This window comes from Maylandia zebra, linkage group LG17 (assembly GCF_041146795.1).
Source record: "Maylandia zebra isolate NMK-2024a linkage group LG17, Mzebra_GT3a, whole genome shotgun sequence".
Taxonomy (NCBI): Eukaryota; Metazoa; Chordata; class Actinopteri; order Cichliformes; family Cichlidae; genus Maylandia; species Maylandia zebra.
In genome coordinates, this window is record NC_135183.1 from 5,340,293 (window position 1) to 5,355,733 (window position 15,441).

Consider the following 15,441-nt stretch of genomic DNA (forward strand, 5'->3'; position numbering starts at 1 on the left):
CACAATAATGTGTGTAAAGAAACAGGCTTCGAGAACAGAAGTACACAAAATATACAATGCTGTTATAGATTCAATGAGATACACTGCGCTGCATTAGGTTACATTTTGTAAGCTACATTTTACATTTTTTACCTAACCAACAACCAACCAGCATTTGAACGTCAGCTGTATAATTTACACATACAGTACTATCATTGACCGTCAGGAAAATTCCAATTTGTCCCTAATTACACAAAAGGTGAACTCTTCAAAGGGTATCAGGATAACTATCCCCAAGCAGCAAGGCTGAAAGATGAAGCATATGATCATGCACCAAAAACTGCAGTTCCTCGAACGGCCACTTGAAGCTGGCTAAAAAAAAATGAGGCAATCTCCACAGACTTCTATTTTCAAAAGTTTACAAATGCTCTTCCTGTTTAAAGTAATATAAAACTTAATCTCTGTCAATGGGTTATTCACAACTATACAAGCAATTCAAGCAACCCCCCCCCCCCCATAATAATAATGGATTGCATTTATATAGCGCCTTTCTAGACACTCAAAGGGCTTTACAATTCCACTATTCATTCACTCTCACATTCACACACTGGTGGAGGCAAACCATGACAGGTGATTGCTTTCTTATAGGTCAGCTGTACTAAAGGATTCAGTATATTTTGTTTAAGACTTTTGGATATTCCCTAATGACTTTAATATCACAGTAAAATATACAGACCCCTTTGCTAAACAAGGCAACTAGCCAGTGTAAGAATAAGTAATAGGAACTCAGCTACGTATATTTGTGTGAAACTGGTTACATGATTCAACTAATACTGGTCCTGTCCTGTATTTGTAAATTGCCTGTGACTTACTCACCTTCCCAAAAAGAAGGCGATGTAGAAAGTTGAACTGTTAAGATTGACAAACTGAAAAAGAAACATCTTGAAAGTAAAGCTGTTCTCCCACTCAGACTCTGTCCTCGGTTGCTCTGTGGTTAAACAGAAAGAAGGAGTTCATTTTAAGAATATCGTAACATTATTCATACAAAAAGAAATTGCAAAATTGTGTGTCACCAGCTTACCTAAATTGGTAAGAAGCAGAGCAACTTTTTCATAAAGCTGTAAAAAAGGGTGAAATTAAATGTATTTCTCAAGGTATTTCTCTAAATTTATTGTCTAAAAATGCTGTTAAAAGCGTTAGAAAGCTATCAAAATAATGATAATAATAATCTTATATGTATCCGTGTAACTATTCATACAATGCATGAATTAGCCGTTACATTTAAAACAGTATTTATCACACCTGAAATAAATGCATTAACTATTTCGTCATTGCTCTACTTCTGCACAGTGCAGTCGAAAAATAGCAGAAACTTACCACGTTAAGGAGCATGATGATGCAAAAGTTGATGCATACTGCCGTGCCCGTGGTCGCCACCTGAGAGTTGTTCCTGATGAGAGCCCAGCCGAAGGCAGCGAAGGTACTGACAGTGATAACTCGGTAAATGACGATGCCAAACACGGCAGCAATCACCACCAATATCTGTGACGTGACAGTGACAAGAAAAAGAGAACATTTCAACTGTAAACACTTATGAATGTATATATGATAACTGAATTTTTCAGTCTATAAACTGAGAGGTCTAGTTTTAGATGGAACAATGGAAATTGTAATTGCAGACAAAAAGCAGTTGACACATTTAGTAACACATCTTTTACTTAATGCTCACTTGCTCCAGAAACTCACCATAAAGAATATTCCAGATGTGGAAACGATGAGGCGACTGTATTTGTCAGAGAAGGCCTGGTAAGGTTCAGGTTTTCCAGATATAGGGTTCATCCTCTCCTTCTTTGAGTATTTGGCCTCAAACTGCGGGCGTATTTCTTCCTGAAAGATAACAGACTACACATATGAGCATAAACTGCAGTAAGAAAGCACACATTTAGTTACTAGTTAGCAGCCATTTCTGCTGAGAAGTTTTTCACAGGATTGCATAGTTGAGGGTGCAAGTCACAGGCAGTATGAGGTATGTATTAACACAATCTTCACAGAAGTGGAAAGCGTAAGGACTCAACAGACTTCAGTTAGTGGGATAAATGACATGACATGTCAATGCAATTAGAAAAAGACTGAACAAGTACTACTTTTTTTAAAAGGGTTACCACGGAGAAAGCTTCTTCTTCAGGGTATCAGCACAAATATTTAATACGAACTGTGTAAAGCACAGATCATGGGTATCATGGGATGTACCACCAACAGATAGAGGAAGTCTCTGACGTCAAGAAATCCTACCAGCGGCTAGAAAAGGCCACAGAGGTTCTGATTATGGCAGCACAAGAACCGGCCCTAAGCACCAAATCTATTTGGGCAAGAGTCTAGCACAGCCAACAGGACTCAAACTGCAGGCTGTGTCCAAAGGTGCCTGACACATAGCAACAGGATATAATAGCCAAGCTGGGACAGTGTAGAGGCACAACCAAGTGGCTGCAAACCACCCTTATATCCTCAAGCTCTGACCAAAAGCCTGTCTTCTCACGTTACGTACAAAGCAGATTGAAATTCTGAATCACATTTACATCGAAAGAAGAGCAGCCTTCAAAGAACACATTCACTATCTATTATGTGATTGACAGATGATGGTTGGAGGTTGATACACAAGACAGGAGAGAACATAAAAACCCACAGAAATTACATTATGACAGCTGTGTGGGTCTTTAGTTTGTTCGTGCTTTCATTGTAGAGCTGCAGATTTTCAGTGACTCATAAAATGAACTGAGACAGACTTGACACAGGCTCTTAGTACACCATCTCCACCTTTTTAAATATATGCTTTGAGATTGACATGGACTGAAAAGGGTATGAGTAGGCCAACATTTCTTCAGGGAAGAAGTGCTTGTTCAAGAAAAAAAGAAATAACTAGAAATATAATTGACTATCTTTTCCCTCCTAATTTCTTTTCATACTATTTATTTATGTTAAAGGGAGCAGATAAGCTACAGGACTTTTACCTCCTCTTCTTCCCAGTCAATGAGGTCCCAGTCATATGCGAGGACAGCTCTGCGTCTCTTCCAGAACTCCAGGAAGACCGTTGCTGGAAGACATGAACAAAAAAGTTTGCATTGCGTCCTAAACAGTCCTCAGGATGGGATTATATGGCTCCTACCAAGCACTAATCAACTTTCTATTAAATTTCTTCTGTTAGATGACTCTTCTGTCATTATGTAAACAATACATTATTGATGAGCCCGTCATGTTTTTGCAGATAACATGCTTCAAATTTAGACGTACAAGTCTTAATAATGAAGAAATCGTCACAATCTTTAAATATTTGGCCTGATATTAATCAACAAGACAGATACTTGTAATAAAAAGCAAAGTGCATGGGTCAGAAAGCTAAGTCAAGCTTAAAGTCTGAGTTTTCTGTTAAACACATAACCCAGGCTTTGTAGTATGAAGCAAGTTCAGTATACTGAGGGCAGTTTTCCTGTATCTGGATTCACTTACCCTAAAATTGATGATCAGAAAAACTTTAGACCCTCCTACCATCCGTGCTTAGAAGACCAACAGGATTAGTAGTGTTATTTTCCAGAGAACTGATTGTTCAGTTGGTGCTGATTTCATATCTGCACATATTATTCCAATAATATGCTCCATATGTGGTTATTGTATTGTATTTTTGAGTTTCTTATGTAAAGTTTGTGATTATAAGTTATTGTGTTAGTCTTATTTGGGGTCTAGTGCAGTTTTAGTTTAGCCATTACTATCATCTGTCTCCTTGGCTTTTGTGTCTTGTTTCTTGTCTAGTCTGTCATGTCATTGTCAAGCTTGTGTTGTCCTGTCTCTCCATGTTTCCTGTTTTATTTTGAAAGTCTTGTGTTTCTATATTCAGTGAGGTTTAAGTTTACTTTTCCCTCTGATGTCATTATGTTCTTTCTAATCAGCTGTTTCCCCATGTGTTTCCACTTCCCCTGCTCACTTCCTGTGTGCATTTAGTCTGTGTGTTTTCATTCATTTCTTTGGGTCGTTTGCTATGTTCATGCTATGTCATGTTTCTAGGTTTGTTTTTATGTTTTAATCTTAGGTCACCAAGTTTAGGTTATTGTTTAGTTTCGCCTTTGCCTCTTGTAATGTTTTCCGGCCTTGAATAAACGGCTTGTTCTTAGATAGATTAAAGATTTGTTTTGCATGTTTGTACTCGGGTCCTCCTCCTCACTCCACACAGTCAGCTTCTCAGCTAGACTGTGACAAACTGTAGAAGGACGCAAGAGCAAAAGCTGTTCTTGCTGGCTGTTGCAAAGAACCAGGTTGATAAAAGTAAACCAAAACAACAAACCTGACCAATTAGCCTAAAGATGCTCAAACTCGTAATAGAAAAATAAGAAAGTGCAGGTAAGTCTGCATTAGGGTAGCTTCTACAAATTATGCCTTTTTACAATACAGTGGTCCCTCGTTTATCGCGGGGGTTATGTTCTAAAAATAACCCGCGATAGGTGAAATCCGCGAAGTAGCCAACTTAATTTTTTTACAACTATTATAGATGTTTTCAGGCTGTAAACCTCCTCATGGCACACTTTATACACTTTTCTCAGACATGCATAAACATTTTCACACCTTTCTCTCTCTTTTAAACACTCTCAGAGCTCAAGCCTTCAAATAAGTCCAGTACTATACTGTAGAATGACACCAAAGGCACCCGCGGTTGCTTTTGACGGTGCAAAACGTTTCATCGACATTGTTGTGTTTGTTGGGGAGAAAACCTACAAACATACAGAGCAGCACTTCAGAGTCACACTGCTAGTGAAAGATTTATGTAAATTTAACAAGCTGAACACATTCTGTACTGTACAGGAGACACGGCATGAGATTGATTGACAATGGTCTACAGCCAATCAGGATCTAAAAAAACAAAACTAAAAAAACTAAACTAGCAAACAAAAAAAACATGGAATATTGCACAAAAAAATCCGCAAAACAGCAAGGCCACAAAAGGTGAACTGCGTTATAGCGAGGGACCACTGTATATATGTAATTTGACCAACTCTTTATATAAAATAGGCACAAAAGATGAAACATTTCAGCTTTTATTTGTTTAAATTTTAAAACATCACTAAATAAAAATAACGTGCATCACTCTCCGGGTAAGAGAATAGTGTTTTGGCCATTATTTTCTACACCACAGATCACAATGAAGTTTAAATTACTGACACAAACTGCCAACACTGGTTAATGAGTTAATCTTTACTATTGCTTCCGAGTTGATCTTGCACTGTGTAGGGAAATGCCTACTGGTCTTCTGGATCTTTATATATGCACTATTAAGTTAATCCTAACTGCAGAGTGGTAAATAGTGAGAGGTTGATATGATGCCCGTGTTATCCAACTGTGTTGAAAATGGCACGTGTCAAAGTGCTTTCTGATCCAGTGTTTACAATGCACGACAACTCAGAAAGTGCTGAGCCATGGAAGTTAGATCCTGCTGAACAAAGTCCTCCGGATGGCTTACTTATTGCAGACGCTGCTCAGATCAGAGGCCTTCATCCTCAGTGTTTCAAACACAAGCTTTTCATTTATTTTCTCTGTCATGCCGTCTGAAGCTGCATAAGAGAAAGGTATTTTCAGAGCGAACACTCAGCTGTATGAGCAAACAGCAGGGGAGAGAACTTCTGAGGAACCTTAATGAGGGGATTTCAGTGGATTCTGTGCTGCAGTGAAACCCAAAAATTAATTCGGACAAGCGGCGAGAAGCAGTGGATGTAAGGTCAGTACATTAATGCGCTTTCTTTTTGACTTTACTTTTAATAAAAATAGAAAACTGGTAATGTTTTTGCTGTATTTGCAGACTTCAAACAGTGCTCTGAGATGCCAGCGCAGCTGTGAAAACAGCTTTAGTATTCTACACTGGTTGTTAAACTTGGCAAGTGTTTTTATATGTGTAGTTCAATGTCTAATAAATGCAACTATGTGTATTCAGGAATTATCAATTATTATACAGAAATAAAAAAACTCTTTTGTGGAGTTTAACTTTGTACTATTTAGAGCTCAGTTGGGTGCTTATTTGTTAATTACATAAGAGCTGGTTAACTTTGTTAGTTGATAAGATAAGGGACTAGGATTGCAGATTTCATTGTAGAGTAAAAATGTTGTAGCTCCCTATCAAGATCCCAGTGTCCTGTACAACACCATATTACTAACAGTTTTAGTTTTAGTAGGTTGTTTATAGAGCTTGTTTGCAGAACTATATTAAACGTAAACATCTTTAGTAGCAGGGAATGCCCTCTATCGATCTATCAATGCTAACTGGGTGACTGTTATTATGTCCTCTACTGAAAAGTGAATTATTTAAAGTGCCGCAGTTTTTACATTTTTTGCCTGTGCGAAGCTACACAATCAAAGCTGCCCCTTTCTTCCCGCAGCACAGATTAAATATACAAATTAAAGCAGCCAAAAGATAATCAGCAGTGATGTTTAGCACCTTGCTGTCAAGACTGTCGCTGCCTGTACTGTACCATATAATCTTCAGCAACACTTTAACATGTTAAAGTAAGACTTTAAACCTCATTTTTAACCGCTGTGTTGGACTATCACATTATTACTTCTGTGATAGGTGCATCCTAGGTGCACCTTCAGCAGCATTAGAAGGTGCACCTAGGATCATAGTCAGAATCTTAAACAGATAAAAACATGCCACATACATATGTCATCAGGCATTTTGTTTTCCCAGAGAGGAGCATTTGATTTACAGGCTTATTTATAGACAGCACAGCCCCACCAGCTGTGGGCTGCTCAGTTTAAATATCCATAGTATTGATACCAATGTTGGTATTGTTATCGGCTCGATACTAGCGAGACAGGATCAATGCTTTCGTTTGATTTTCTCCTCTAGGTTCATTAATTTGCTCAATCATGAATGAAAATGTCTGAATACAAGGATACTTTTGTGTTGACTCTCAGGTCAAGTCGTTACATTGTAGGTCTGTGAAAGTGCCAGTTGTAAAATTTGTGTAAAAACTGTGAAAGCTGTGTTTGGTTTTATTAAGTAACACAACAAAACACTCTAATAGTGGAATTAAAATTCAAAGACATGTAGGTGTATTCAGAAGAAGCATATTGAGGATAGATACTTCAAAACTTATAACAAATAAGCCGCTGTTATCCCAAAAAGTTGATTCAGTTTATCTGGACGTTGCGTTTTCAGTGGGAGAAACGTTTGATGTCTCAGGAGTATCGGAACAGTTGAGACGAATTTTCTCGAAAACACAGCGTCTCTGAAGCTTTTAAACCCCAAATCGCGCTGCGCTGCGATCCTTGGGGTGGACCAAAAATTGGTCCACCCCAAGGATCGGGTCCCCCAACACAAACAGAGTAACATAGTGTACGCTGTTAAGTGCCAGGATTATTGCCAGGATTTATACATCGGGGAAACCAAAGAACCTCTGACTAAGCGGATGGCACAACACAGAAGAGCTACCTCGTCAGGCCGGGACTCTACTATCTACTCACACCTACAGGCCAGTGGACTCTCATTTAATCCTGGACAGGGATTTAGGACTGGTCTGATGTGGGGAGTCAAGAAGGAGGGGGCCTAAGGGTACATCTGTCACCATCTTACAATGCTGTGACTGCAGCCATTTCCCAATTCTCTGTGAATGGTACTCATGGCCACTGATCAATGACCAATGGTCTTTGATCAGTGGTTATTGATCAATGGTCATGACAATTTGCATATTTATGATCAAGGAAATGACCTCACAGCCCATTGTTCCTTCAGTGGGCTGGTTTCAGTCATTGAAGGGCAAATGTACTGTTTATAAGATTGGGGAAACCTGCAGTCAGCTGAGACTGAAGCAGTCACTTGGATGAGTGACGAAACGTTTCTCCCTCTGAAAACACTAAACATCTGTGATAATGGTCCTGTAATTACGTGGTAATGGATCAATACCAAATTTTGCAGTATTGCATACCACTAAACCAAACTGTGCTCATCTGAAGCAACGCTCAAATTGTGTTTGCTTCAAACCTAACTAACTAGTAACTAACTGCTAGACCTACAACAAATCATTATCAGATTATCAAACATTGACTGAACCATGATGAGCTCTTTTACATGCCTCAGTGGCTCTCTATGAGGGTAAATGATCTTAGTAAATAACATCTGAATTCCTAATAAAAGCAAAAAAGACATTCCTACATAAAAACAGACTAGCCCAATGACGTCAGACACGACATCATCAGCACTATAAAATTCAGGAAATGGTTGATCGATAGACAATAAGTTTTTTCACTGAAGTTGTAGTTTACTAGGATGTCTTTGCATAAGAACTCCATGTGCTCAGGTTGTTTCTTAACTTTTTTTTTTTTGTTTCATCATGCAGAGTAGACAATAGACAATGCCATGAGCCAGTTGGTACCAAAGTATGCAAATGACATCTACAAAAACTGGAAAAATCTGTATTAAAGAAAATCAAAGGAATCATTTTTGATCACATCGTGCCTTCCCAAGCAAGTTTTAAATTGCATTTTGAAAAGTTAAAAAGCCAGCGATTAGTTGAAAGGACGTGGTAGCTTGCTGTAACGCTGGTCTGAGCTTTTACAAGCTGTAGAGTATTTGTTTTCTTCTGGCAAATTTAACTTCTATATGAACGGATACTGAGCTTTCCTTTATTTAGTTATACACAGCTCACAAACACAAGTAACTCGTCCACCGGAGCTTATAATTTAACTTCTTTTCAATGACAAGCTGGAATAAAATTCCAAGCCCAGCTGATCAAAATCCAAATGCCCGTTGTTTTGCCTTCACAGCAAATCTCCTGGAGCAATAAGATCTACCTGATGGGGCTCCTCCAGAACCAGAACCAGTCTCTGGTCTTTTCTCAACCAGAGGTCATCCACTTGGAGTCCACAGCACAACAATCAGCTGGTACTATAATATTTCCAATGCAAAAGAGTCCTGATTCTGTACAACTACTACAACTTCAGAAAACAAATAGAAAAATGAGATTTTGTTTGCACTGTTTTATTCAACAGTTCATTTGTACTCTTAGGCCCACCCTAGAAAACTATGAAAGTATCAATAATGACTTTGTGCCTCTTTGAACACTAAATGTAGGCATTATCTTTTATCTTATCCAATAATTAGTTCACGTTGAATGAAGCTACGCCTCATTTGTCTGTACATTGTATTTATGAAAGTAATCAATGGTAATTCATAATAATTATAAAGAAACAAAGGTCCAAGTTTTATTCCTGTTCTGTCAGTCTGATTTGTTAAAGCCTTTTTGTACCTCTTCCCTCCTTTTTACCCTCAACAGTAAACAACATTGTCATCGTGCTGTGTGTGTTGATCTTCATCCTCCAGCTGTGTTTAGCTCTGTTCTTCATGCTGAGATGTTTTAGATATGACAACAGAATACGAGAGGCTCTCAAACAGCCGACCGATGTTAAAAAAATCCTTGGTGAGCATCTGTTGCTACTCTATTTTTTGTTCTTCCTTTACATAGGTACTCAAATTAAACACAGTTCAACAACATTTCTGATTATATATGTGAAGATCAATGTGCAGGAACACCTGTTAAAGATGGTAGTTATTTTTAAACATCAACATTGTTTTGATATGTATCATTTTGAGTTTAAGCTGTTAGAAATGTGACTTTTGAGTAATTTTTCTTTATTTTGTGCATTTTTTGTGCTCCATTTTTCTGTCACTAAGGCATTTCTAAAGAGTCCAGGGATCACCTTTATGATGCTGCTGGTTCTTCATCACCTGCCGTGTCAGCAGTGGAGGAAAGTTATGAACAGCCCACAGGTTCCTTAAGTGCACCGCACATATACTGGGACCTTGTTCAGTAGTCACGTGTCTAACAGTTCAACCAGGCTTTTAAACAGTGTTAATGAAACTGTAAATGTCTGTTTAATCTTTTAAATATATAAAATTCAGAAATGTTTTGTTTTTAGAGTATTAATACTAATTGAAAAAGAAATACAAACGACTGATGTTACTGTGTAATGTGAAAATCTTTGATAATATATAAAATAGCTGAAATAGCTCTGTGTTGAAATGTTTTAGTGTCTTCAGCTATTGGCTGCTGCTTCATTCATTTTCAGTCCATTCCTTGTACGTGATGATTTTTAGGGGAATTAACTGGGTTTTTTTTTTTGTTTCTGTTGTTGTTTTTCAGTTAATTTTTATCATGTAAACAATATACAGAGAGTCATTTAGGAAAAAAAAAAATTAAAGCAGAAATCTATCCACCTATTTTGATCTGCTTTACATATCAAACAGGAGTGGGAACAAACAAGTGCACGTTTATTTAATCCTGAGGCTGAATGGAACAAAAGACAGCCAACCTGAATATAGTTAAAGAAGCCTAATTTCCATGTTCCCTACAAAATACAAATAAATGAGGGATGGCTCAAGGCTTTTGCACAGTAATCTCTATCTTTTAGAAAACATCAGAAGAGGTTATCAGACAGTGCAGCAGCACAGCACTGTACGAACCTCATTGTTATGTGTTTCCCTGCTGCATTTTTCCAAAGTTCAATGTTAACTTACCCCACACAGCCATGAACACAGCAAAGAAAACAGTGGCCCCGTTGTCGAATAGATGGGTGACCTTAAAACGAAGACAAGATCACACATTTTTATGTCAAAAAGCAAATTTAGGAAAAATCTACACACCTGATTCAATGAGATGCATAAATGTCAAAGATTTTAGTGCCGGTTTATGTGCAGTTAGTATGTTCCTAAGAATACTTTTGGATGATAAAAATGTCATTTTCATCACAGTGTTTCCAAGTAGGATGAGATGATTGAAGGGTGAGAAACTGAGGACACTGCACATTCATTCATAAACTGGTAGCTTGTGAATCAAAACATAGGGCAACCCCAAAGCATACCCTCATTAATCTCTTTTTGATGATACTTCAAATATACAAATATTTCAATCCTACTGGACTCATTTAGTGATAGACAGCTTCTTAACACATATTTATTTAACTAACACTGAGATCGGCTACTATCACAAGTATCAGCTGCTGGGAACATTTCGTCCCCCTTTTCATGTACCTTGGCGTAGATGCAGCTGTCTGACAGTCTCAGGTAGGGGCAGTACTGGTCACAGATGGGGCACATGATGATGTCGTTGGCCTGGCAGATTTCTTTGCTGGACGACGACAAACAAACGACCAAAGCATTCAAGTAGGACAAGAATTATAACATCCAGCAAGAGACAAAGTCACAGAAAAACCCAGACAAACGCAAGTCTGAGTTCTCTTAAAAAATACAAGTGCAAAACGTAAGTGTGTGTGATCTCTGTTCAGGTAAATGAAATTATGTTCTTAAGAAAAGTCATTACAGAGAACATTTGCTTCTGTGTGAGATTTTTCAGCCAAAGAAGCCTGCGCACGTTTGATTTTCTGTTTCAGTTAAGCAGCATCCAGTATAATCACGTACAGGGGACAATTTCACACTCTGTTGCCTCATCTCAAATTGCAAATTACAGTTAGCTCCATAATCTGTTGGACAAACACACATTTTTTGTAGTTTTGCCTCCGTATTATCACTGCAGTGAATTTTAAATCAAACAGCCAGGATATGATTGAAGTTTTTGTAAACATAAACGTATATATAGTTTAAACGAAGAGGCTCCAAATTCATTTTAGTACTGACTGAGAGAGACAGCAAATACCTTAGGAGCAGTGTTGGTCAAGCTACTTGAAAAAAGCAATTAGTTGTTAATTACTGATTACTTCTCCAAGAAAGAAATCCTGTTACTTTACTGATGACTTATTTTCAAAAGTAATTAGTTACTTATTACTTATTTACATGCTACACAACAGACAACAGACCTTTCCACAATAAAGCAACAGACCTTTCAGCCCAATTCTATTTTTTCTGCATAATCATCACATAAAATTGAATGAAATGAAAAAGTCTCTTTTTAAAACTTGTTAGTTTTAATCTTCATGCATCAAGCAAACATTAAATTATATGCAACAGTCTTTGACTGAAATAGAAACATTTTCAACACATTATAGATCTAAATGTATCCAAATGTATGTAAAAATAATTTAACGTTTAGTCTGCTCTGCACACGAGGATTCGTGGAAAGATGCAGCAGTTTGAAGAAAATAATGCGTCTTCTTCTGTAGACGCTCAGAGTAAAGAATAGCAGGACACACATGTTTATCACTACAGAGAGGAGGTGTCTTTACCTGACCTGGCAGTGCTCCAGAGTGAAAAGCCCGTACAGAAATACCAGTAGGCCAACTAGAGCTGCAGGAAACAGCATCCCCGTGTACCAGCCGAGCCAGGCGAAGTACAGTCCGATCTTCTCTCCAAAATACCTCCTGGAACAACAGCCGAGCACAAGCGGAATGAGAAAAAACAAGTTTGTTCCCTCAGAATGGCCTCGAAACTACACCTGTATGTGGTAAAAGCTACACAACACATCATGATGTCTTAACTAAATTTTATGTAAAGATATTTCAGCTATCGCTACCTGATGATGATGATGTTCTCATTTCAATATACTTTCAGATCTAATTGTGTGCATGTAGTTACCTGACTAGATCCAGCGGCTGGTACTTGTACCAAACCCCCCACCAAGCCCAGCACTCATACAAGAGGTGCCGATGGTTGTCTGCTCCGTGCGTTCTGATGGAGTTTTTGCTGTGGTAGCTCCCCTGTTAAAGCATGCATATATATGTTTATGTACACATAGACATGATCTCTGTGTGTGATATAATATCACAGCAAAGAACTACTTCAAAACAGGTGGTGGAAATGAATGAGTGAAAGGTTTCTAGCAGCCAAATTACCTCATGAAGGGGGAAAGCTGCCTCGTATGAATTATTGCTCAAAAGACGATTAAGCCCTGCAAAAAAATGAATAAATAAATAAAAGAAAGAAAGAGAATCATTAAAGGAGTGAAGTCAGGTGGAGCCATACCGTTTCCGTGTTCACATTTAGAATTTACCGTGTGAATGCATAATCAAATCAAGCCTTGCATGAGAAGACGGGGTTTCATGCAAACACATTCATTAAAAACCTCATAAAAATTGAGTCAAAATTTTGCAGCTGGGGGTGTTTTACAGATATCGGCTGAAATTCTGGTCCCTGCAGAAACACCGTTTGAGCTAAAGAGGATTTTTTCATTGTTGTTGATGTAATGCCACAACTAACCACTGGGATAAAATCAGGAGAAATGCCTGTAAGTCTGTCATAAAAGGATTTTGAGAATTCATCCGGAGTTTTTGAGACAGCATGAGCTGCCATTTTTTATGGGCCTTGGATTAATATGCATCAGATAGGACTGTCTGGTGTTTTTTTTTTTATAAAAAGGCATTGATAAACAGGAAATAGTAATATTAAAATGTTATAAAACCATATTTAAAGTCTGAAAACTTACACATAAGCTTAAAGTGTAAAAAAGAATGGAAACCAAATGGATTTCTTAGTCAAATATACGGTGCTTATATACAATAATATTCTGGTGCATTTTGTGCATTGATATGTATTTTTTTTTAATTTATTTTTTGGTAATTTTCATTAATTCTACAGAATCTTACCCATCTTAGTTTTCCCCTCCTCATATTTGACCCGCTGCAGGATGTGGTGAACGATGCGACTTCTGGTGGCGTTGTTGAAAAATGTATCTTTGTTGTGGATGATGAAACTGGAGTGAAACAAACTGGTTAGAACAAGTCTGTCTGCCCTGACTGATAGGTTTTTTGTATATACGTGCACATATGTAAGTGCAAAAGTGTGTTTTACACTGTGCACCAATTTGCATATAAGAGGCTAAAGTACAAAAGAGGGAATGGAAATGCACCAGCTGGCGGTGTAAGATTAAGTTCAAAAAGTCTCTCGGGGTGAAGCATTCCTCAACTACTCACTGATGGATCCTCGATCGACTGAAGGGGGCGGTAAAGCTCTCGTTCTCCTCCAGGTCGGGCAGCCTGTCATTGTCGAACTTCATGGGCTTGCGGGGAAGCCAGCCGCGGAATTTGTTGATGCGCTTCTCCATCCTGCAAGAGAAGCTTCTGTTGAAGCTGCAGCAGTGGGGGTTTGCTTAGTCCACTTACACGTTGCCATGGACACTCACCTGCTCATAAACTTGTGCCGTCGGTGCATGTAGAAGATTTTCCTCCTGGAAAACGGAATGTTGATGAGAAGAGAAGAAGAAATTCATTCAGGATGCTATCACTTGATAATTAATTCATTAAATAAATAAATACAACCTTACAACCAATTTGGGCTTCCATCTATTCAACAGTGCAATAAATTCCACAGAGCTTAAAATTACTGTGTGCACTGGGTTTTAAGATATTTTTATAGAAATAAGCTACAACTTTCAGCTAATGGATCTCATTAAGTGTTAAGTGTTGTTTTAATGGTGATTTTATATTACCGTGTTAAAACAGTGGGGCATCATCTAGACAGAAATGGAACAGGGCAGCCAACATAAAACGAAGAGCTTTTTTGCTTTTTATACTGTATCTTCATGTATGTTTGAATAGTAATTATTAAATATTATATTTATAGAGTGCACAGTCACCTCAGGGTGCTTTATATTGTAGAGTAAAGACCCTAAATGAGGGAGCACTTGGTGAAACTGGGAAGGAAAAACTCAATTTTTACAGGAAGAAACCCCTGGAAGAATCAGGCTCAGTGATCTGTTGGGGTTACATTACACTACATGCAAATAACTTCTGTTTGTGTACAAGAAAATTCGACAGGGCAGCTTTAATTATTTTCACATTAGCATCATTAGAAGTTTTGTCTAACCTGAAAGGCATGCGAATGTTCATGAGCTCTGCATAGCGACAGAGAACATCCCATGGTGCATGAAGCTTCAAGAAGATCACATCACTGTTTGTTAACGAGGCCTGTAATGAAGTCAAACACACATAAATATACTATACCGTTTTATAATATGTATATATATATAAAGCAGAATTTATTTTTTAAAGGGAAGAGCTACAAAATATCTCACTGCAGGCTGTTGAGCATCTGCTCTTTTCCTCACCTGTTTGTACTTCCTGACTGTGTAGGAGTCTGTCTAAGGGTACATGAATCAGAAGCTAACTGCAGAGACCTAAAAATAACTAAATGACTCCATGCAAGAAATACACACAAGTGGGCTGAAGGTTGAAGGAGACAACAACCGTCGCCTTCCGCTGCGCACTCTAGATAATGACGACCTTGGCGGTACAGCATCAGCAAACAGAGCTGAGGTTAACACACAGCATCACAACATCCACCTTCTCCATTCTATCAAGTGACACTTTTGCTCAGTGAGAAGCAGCAGCAGGGAAAATTGCGATCGGCACATTTGATTTTGCTCTACAAGTGCTGAACGTCTCGACAGCCCCCAGCTGTCAGACCTGGCACAAAGGCTTTGAGCATTTTAAAATTCAACACTTCGGCCATTTAGATTACATGCATAATAGGGCTGTGCATTA

At 38.2% G+C, this 15,441-nt stretch overlaps 1 protein-coding gene and 1 long non-coding RNA gene across 4 annotated transcripts in view; one reads left to right on the forward strand and one right to left on the reverse strand.

Moving 5' to 3' along the window:
* Window positions 1-15,441, reverse strand: part of LOC101483267 (anoctamin-4) — a 53,001-nt gene that overhangs the window by 10,967 nt on the left and 26,593 nt on the right. For all 3 annotated transcript variants that reach the window (XM_004568892.4, XM_004568893.4, XM_076875817.1), the window contains 14 exons: window positions 14,765-14,865; window positions 14,082-14,126; window positions 13,873-14,004; window positions 13,546-13,652; window positions 12,796-12,851; window positions 12,539-12,660; window positions 12,190-12,324; window positions 11,042-11,138; window positions 10,529-10,589; window positions 2,988-3,070; window positions 1,726-1,866; window positions 1,357-1,521; window positions 1,061-1,097; window positions 856-967 (listed from right to left, as the gene is read on the reverse strand). In XM_004568892.4, coding sequence (XP_004568949.1) covers window positions 856-967; window positions 1,061-1,097; window positions 1,357-1,521; window positions 1,726-1,866; window positions 2,988-3,070; window positions 10,529-10,589; window positions 11,042-11,138; window positions 12,190-12,324; window positions 12,539-12,660; window positions 12,796-12,851; window positions 13,546-13,652; window positions 13,873-14,004; window positions 14,082-14,126; window positions 14,765-14,865 — 1,394 coding nt within the window. The remainder of the gene's footprint in view (window positions 1-855; window positions 968-1,060; window positions 1,098-1,356; window positions 1,522-1,725; window positions 1,867-2,987; window positions 3,071-10,528; window positions 10,590-11,041; window positions 11,139-12,189; window positions 12,325-12,538; window positions 12,661-12,795; window positions 12,852-13,545; window positions 13,653-13,872; window positions 14,005-14,081; window positions 14,127-14,764; window positions 14,866-15,441) is intronic.
* Window positions 5,425-10,394, forward strand: LOC105941325 (uncharacterized). The gene is made up of 4 exons (XR_001167951.5): window positions 5,425-5,737; window positions 8,779-8,896; window positions 9,288-9,431; window positions 9,686-10,394. It is a non-coding gene; the product is annotated as an uncharacterized LOC105941325 (long non-coding RNA).